The 7,026-nt window shown below is 42.0% G+C and overlaps 1 protein-coding gene across 1 annotated transcript in view; it reads left to right on the forward strand.

The window, feature by feature from the left end:
* LOC124020858 (piggyBac transposable element-derived protein 4-like) overlaps nt 1-3,098 on the forward strand; it is a 12,759-nt gene extending 9,661 nt beyond the window's left edge. Inside the window, exon 4 of the mRNA XM_046336154.1 lies at nt 2,889-3,098. Within this exon, the coding sequence (XP_046192110.1) occupies nt 2,889-3,098 (210 nt within the window). The remainder of the gene's footprint in view (nt 1-2,888) is intronic.
* Nucleotides 3,099-7,026: the final 3,928 nt, after the last annotated feature.

Raw genomic sequence — 7,026 nt, forward strand, 5'->3', positions numbered from 1 at the left:
TGTACAGGCATATCCTGTTTCCATCAGCCCGGTACTTTGGAAATGGTTGGATCAATATCCACCTTCATGATATGGATGAAGCCTGATTTGGAATGTCTGAGTAGTTCTATATGATGTCATAATACACCCCTCCGATAATCAAGTGATATTTGGAATGTCTGAGTAGTTCTATCTGATGTCATAATACACCCCTCTGATAATCAAGTGATATTTGGAATGTCTGAGTAGTTCTATCTGATGTCATAATACACCCCTCCGATAATCAAGTGATATTTGGAATGTCTGAGTAGTTCTATCTGATGTCATAATACACCCCTCTGATAATCAAGTGATATTTGGAATGTCTGAGTTCTATCTGATGTCATAATACACCCCTCTGATAATCAAGTGATATTTGGAATGTCTGAATAGTTCTATCTGATGTCATAATACACCCCTCTGATAATCAAGTGATGTTCACATGTGATGCATTTGCTCCATTGTTTACATTTAAATGGGAGGCCCACTCTGTTGATGTATGTCTTACATCGTGGGGCTTTAAAAAAATAGTATGGTGACATCTTAGTGGGGCTTGAAATGAATAGGATTATTCATCATAAACTCCTATAGCAACAATACACTGTGGCTTTGACTTCAAGAGGATGGGTGGTGGTGCTACTCTATAGATAAAACTGTCCAGTATGAATGTTCAATACACACAATAGGTTGATCAGTAGCCAGTTAGCTGCTTAGCCGCACAGCTCGCTAACACAGCTCGCTAACACAGCTCGCTAACACAGCTCGCTAACACAGCTCGCTAACACAGCTCGCTAACACAGCTCGCTAACACAGCTCGCTAACACAGCTCGCTATCAACAAAGTCAAAATGGACTCCAGGCCTGGTAGTGGCAGCAGTGCACAACAACCCTGTTTTACCGGAGCTTCCTGGGTGAAAAATAATTTGGCTATATAAAAAGGGCACGACAAAACCTATTCCCCCTCAGGAGACTGAAAAGGTTTGGCATGGGTCCTCAGATCACAACGCAGGGCCAGACGGATTACCAGGACGTGTACTCCATGCTGGAAAATGATGGTGACCACAAAAAATATTGACACTTTGGGCCCAATTTGGACATTTTCACTTAGGGGTGTACTCACTTTTGTTGCCAGTGGTTTAGACATTACTGGCTGTGTGTGGAGTTATTTTGAGGGGACAGCAAATGTACACTGTTATACAAGCTGTACACTCACTACTTTACATTGTAGCAAAGTGTAATTTCTTCAGTGTTGTCACATGAAAAGATATATTCAAATATTTACAAAAATGTGAGGGGTGTACTCACAAAATCATACAATGTGATTTTCTGGATTTTTGTTTTAGATTCTGTCTCTCACAGTTGAAGTGTACCTATGATAAAAATGACAGACCCCTACATGCTTTTCTACATACTTCTCTACATGCTTTGTAAGTAGGAAAACCTGCAAAATCGACAGTGTATCATATACTTGTTCTCCCCACTGTGTATAAATATATATACAGTGGGGCAAAAACGTATTTAGTCAGCCACCAATTGTGCAAGTTCTCCCACTTAAAAAGATGAGAGAGGCCTGTCATTTTCATCATAGGTACACTTCAACTGTGACAGACAACCACTAGTCATGAGTGCACACGATTTGGTTTAATTTGATGTGATCTATTTGAAGATATTTCTGTCAGAGTTGACATTGTAGGGGATAGGCTGGCTAGCCGGGTCCTCCATATTACTTCACAGCCTGTAAAAAAAAACAATTCTGACATGACTTCGGTATTCTTTGGAATTCTGATCGGTTTTATGTAGTGGAAGAATAGAAAAGAGAGGTGTAACTTTGCATTGGGACTTGTGATGCTATACTAATGCAGATCCATATGTTACATGTGGTTACATTTAGCTACCTTCACTTTAAGGGAGTTGTATGGCCACATTTAGATGTGAAAAATAACAGACAGAGAAAACCATTTCTATTCTAACAGTATTTGGGTCATTCTTGAGCTCTGGTAATATTTCAGTCCCACTGACTGATTTTGTATATAAATTGAAATGTCCAGTATAATGAATTGAAATAAATAAAGAATTCATTTAAACTTTATTATTACAAAATCATATATTTTTTTATATGTCCCCCAGGCGTTTCAATTCATTTTTACTTGGGAAATTAATATTAAAATGTGCACATAATTGAATGCAAACATACATTTGTGTTATTTTGTTGAGAAAGTATTTTTATCAAATAAATGCATGATTATTGATTAAAATCACACCATGTAGCTCTCTGTCCCTCAGTCTACATGTAACAGGTTGTAAACCTGTGACAGGGTTGAGTTATTTACTTTATTTATGAGTATTGCATCTAAACAAATTAATAATTGGATATATTATACATTATATATAGTTTATATTCACTTATAAAACATGCTGTAATGTGTTCCATGTGAACTGAATGTATATTTTAAGGCAGGTAGCCTGTTGGTAGGAGAGTTGGTCAAGGCTCTTCAGTTGTTCCTTTAAGTTGCTCTGGATCCTAAATTACTCAATGATTATAGTGTATACATGTGTATATTATAACAATCTTTGATTTAACGTTATTCCATTGAAACATCTAGGGAATGATGGCACCCACATCAGCAGCAGAACGACAAAGGCAGTGTCTAGCACATCACAATGCTGACCCAGTAAAAAGGGAACAGTACCTTGAGAGAGAGATGGAAAAGGAATGTTGATTCAGGGGGAAAAGAAAAGATCAGTGATTTATTAAATGAGAGAGACCAGCATCAGAAGTGTAAACAGTGGAGAACAGCATACAAAAGAAGCAAGTAGAGGAACGGAGCACTGAGGAACTTGACCACTAAGTCCACATCATGAACGTTGAAGAGAACGGCAGACAGGTTGGTGGCTGAGGGCCGTTATGTCAGCGATGCACAGGAGCTTTACAAAGGCCTCCAGGAGACAATCACGTCAGTGAAGCTGTTCTGTGTGAAGAGTGCTGATGTTGAACGTGCGATGGAGATGATGCTAAGACCGATAAAAGTGGTGCCCTCCACCATGAGACACCAGGTCTTCCCCCTGCTCCTGGTGAGCTGATGTCTGGGGATGTCAGTTGAGAATACACCAGGTCATCCCCCTTCTCCTGGTGAGCTGATGTCTGGGGATGTCAGTTGCCTTTGTTCAACAAAGAAGGACCTAAACTGTACATGCTTTAACACACAGCACTTCAGTTTCAGGCAAAAGGTCCTGGCTGCTCCAGAACAGCCAGCCAAGGAGGAAAATACTTTTTTTATCCAGGCATCATCCTCGGCACGGATGAAGTTAGTGTATATGTGAAATACAGTGGGGAGAACGAGTATTTGGTACACTGACGATTTTGCAGGTTTTCCTACTTACAAAGCATGTAGAGGTCTGTCATTTTTATCATAGATACACTTCAACCGTGACAGACGGAATCTAAAACAAAAATCCAGAAAATCACATTGTATGATTTTTAAGTAATTCATTTGCATTTTATTGCATGACAAGTATTTGATACATCAGAAAAGCATAACTTAATATTTACAGAAACCTTTGTTTGCAATTACAGAGATCATATGTTTCCTGTAGTTCTTGACCAGGTTTGCACACACTGCAGCAGGGATTTTGGCCCACTCCTCCATACAGGCCTTCTCCAGATCCTTCAGGTTTCGGGGCTGTCGCTGGGCAATACGGACTTTCAGCTCTCTCCAAAGATGTTCCATTGGGTTCAGGTCTGGAGACTGGCTAGGCCCCTCCAGGACCTTGAGATGCTTCTGACGGAGCCACTCCTTAGTTGCTCTGGCTGTGTGTTTCGGGTCGTTGTCATGCTGGAAGACCCAGCCACGACCCATCTTCAATGCTCTTACTGAGGGAAGGAGGTTGTTGGCCAAGATCTCGCGATACATGGCCCCATCCATCCTCCACTCAATACGGTGCAGTCGTCCTGTCCCCTTTGCAGAAAAGCATCCCCAAAGAATGATGTTTCCACCTCCATGCTTCACGGTTGGGATGGTGTTCTTGGGGTTGTACTCATCCTTCTTCCTCCAAACACGGCGAGGGGATTTTAGACCCAAAAGCTCTCTTTTTGTCTCCTCAGACCACATGACCTTCTCCCATTCCTCATCTGGATCATCCAGATGGTCATTGGCAAACTTCAGACGGGCCTGGACATGCGCTGGCTTGAGCAGGGGGACCTTGCGTGCACTGCAGGATTTTAATCCATGACCGCGTAGTGTGTTACTAATAGTTTTCTTTGAGACTGTGGTCCCAGCTCTCTTCAGGTCATTGACCAGGTCATGCCGTGTAGTTCTGGGCTGATCCCTCACCTTCCTCATGATCATTGATGCCCCACGAGGTGAGATCTTGCATGGAGCCCCAGACCGAGGGTGATTGACCGTCATCTTGAACTTCTTCCATTTTCTAATAATTGCGCCAACAGTTGTTGCCTTCTCACCAAGCTGCTTGCCTATTGTCCTGTAGCCCATCCCAGCCTTGTGCAGGTCTAAAATGTTATCCCTGATGTCCTTACACCCTCTCTGGTCTTGGAGGTTGGAGTCTGTTTGATTGAGTGTGTGGACAGGTGTCTTTTATACAGGTAACGAGTTCAAACAGGTGCAGTTAATACAGGTAATGAGTGGAGAACAGGAGCGCGTCTGAAAGAAAAACTAACAGGTCTGTGATAGTCGGAATTCTTACTGGTTGGTAGGTGATCAAATACTTATGTCATGAAATAAAATGCAAATTAATTAGTTAAAAATCATACAATGTGATTTTCAGGATTTTTGTTTTAGATTCCGTCTCTCACAGATGAAGTGTACCTACGGTGAGTAGAGTGGGGACCTCTGAGGGATGATCCTGTCTAGACTTGGCATCAGAGAGTATATGAGCTCTATGGTTGTTGACTATATCCCCAAAGTGAGAGACTAACAAGTCATTGAAATAGAACGGAAGGTTACCTAACAGAACCCTGATTCTATAATATTCACCAGGTTACCTAACAGAACCCTGATTCTATGATATTCACCAGGTTACCTAACAGAACCCTGATTCTATAATATTCACCAGGTTACCTAACAGAACCCTGATTCTATAATATTCACCAGGTTACCTAACAGAACCCTGATTCTATGATATTCACCAGGTTACCTAACAGAACCCCGATTCTATGATATTCACCAGGTTACCTAACAGAACCCTGATTCTATAATATTTACCAGGTTCAAATCAAATCAAATCAAATTTTATTTGTCACATACACATGGTTAGCAGATGTTAATGCGAGTGTAGCGAAATGCTTGTGCTTCTAGTTCCGACAATGCAGTGATAACCAACAAGTAATCTAACTAACAATTCCAAAACTACTGTCTTATACACAGTGTAAGGGGATAAGGAACATGTACATAAGGATATATGAATGAGTGATGGTACAGAGCAGCATACAGTAGATGGTATCGAGTACAGTATATACATATGAGATGAGTGTGTAGACAAAGTAAACAAAGTGGCATAGTTAAAGTGGCTAGTGATACATGTGTTACATAAGGATGCAGTCGATGATGTAGAGTACAGTATATACATATGCATATGAGATGAATAATGTAGGGTAAGTAACATTATATAAGGTAGCATTGTTTAAAGTGGCTAGTGATATATTTACATCATTTCCCATCAATTCCCATTATTAAAATGGCTGGAGTTGGGTCAGTGTCAATGACAGTGTGTTGGCAGCAGCCACTCAATGTTAGTGGTGGCTGTTTAACAGTCTGATGGCCTTGAGATAGAAGCTGTTTTTCAGTCTCTCGGTCCCAGCTTTGATGCACCTGTACTGACCTCGCCTTCTGGATGATAGCGGGGTGAACAGGCAGTGGTTCGGGTGGTTGATGTCCTTGATGATCTTTATGGCCTTCCTGTAACAACGGGTGGTGTAGGTGTCCTGGAGGGCAGGTAGTTTGCCCCCGGTGATGCGTTGTGCAGTCCTCACTACCCTCTGGAGAGCCTTACGGTTGAGGGCGGAGCAGTTGCCGTACCAGGCGGTGATACAGCCTGCCAGGATGCTCTCGATTGTGCATCTGTAGAAGTTTGTGAGTGCTTTTGGTGACAAGCCGAATTTCTTCAGCCTCCTGAGGTTGAATAGGCGCTGCTGCGCCTTCTTCACGACGCTGTCAGTGTGAGTGGACCAATTCAGTTTGTCTGTGATGTGTATGCCGAGGAACTTAAAACTAGCTACCCTCTCCACTACTGTTCCATCGATGTGGATAGGGGGGTGTTCCCTCTGCTGTTTCCTGAAGTCCACAATCATCTCCTTAGTTTTGTTGACGTTGAGTGTGAGGTTATTTTCCTGACACCACACTCCGAGGGCCCTCACCTCCTCCCTGTAGGCCGTCTCGTCGTTGTTGGTAATCAAGCCTACCACTGTTGTGTCGTCCGCAAACTTGATGATTGAGTTGGAGGCGTGCGTGGCCACGCCTCCAACTTCCGGCGCCGACTGAGATGGCCGCCTCGCTTCGCGTTCCTAGGAAACTATGCAGTTTTTTGTTTTTTTACGTGTTATTTCTTACATTAGTACCCCAGGTCATCTTAGGTTTCATTACATACAGTCGAGAAGAACTACTGTATGTAATTACCTAACAGAACCCTGATTCTATGATATTCACCAGGTTACCTAACAGAACCCTGATTCTATTATATTCACCAGGTTACCTAACAGAACCCTGATTCTATGATATTCACCAGGTTACCTAACATAACCCTGGTTCTATGATATTCACCAGGTTACCTAACAGAACCCTGATTCTATGATATTCACCAGGTTACCTAACAGAGCCCTGGTTCTATAATATTCACCAGGTTACCTAAAATAACCCTGATTCTATAATATTCACCAGGATACCTAAAATAACCCTGATTCTATAATATTTACCAGGATACCTTTCACACATGGAAGACAACCGTACTTAGATGTGAAGACGGGAGAGACTATGGCCCTATATAGGAAGTGGAGTCG

This window comes from Oncorhynchus gorbuscha, unplaced genomic scaffold (genome assembly GCF_021184085.1).
Source record: "Oncorhynchus gorbuscha isolate QuinsamMale2020 ecotype Even-year unplaced genomic scaffold, OgorEven_v1.0 Un_scaffold_957, whole genome shotgun sequence".
Lineage (NCBI taxonomy): Eukaryota > Metazoa > Chordata > Actinopteri > Salmoniformes > Salmonidae > Oncorhynchus > Oncorhynchus gorbuscha.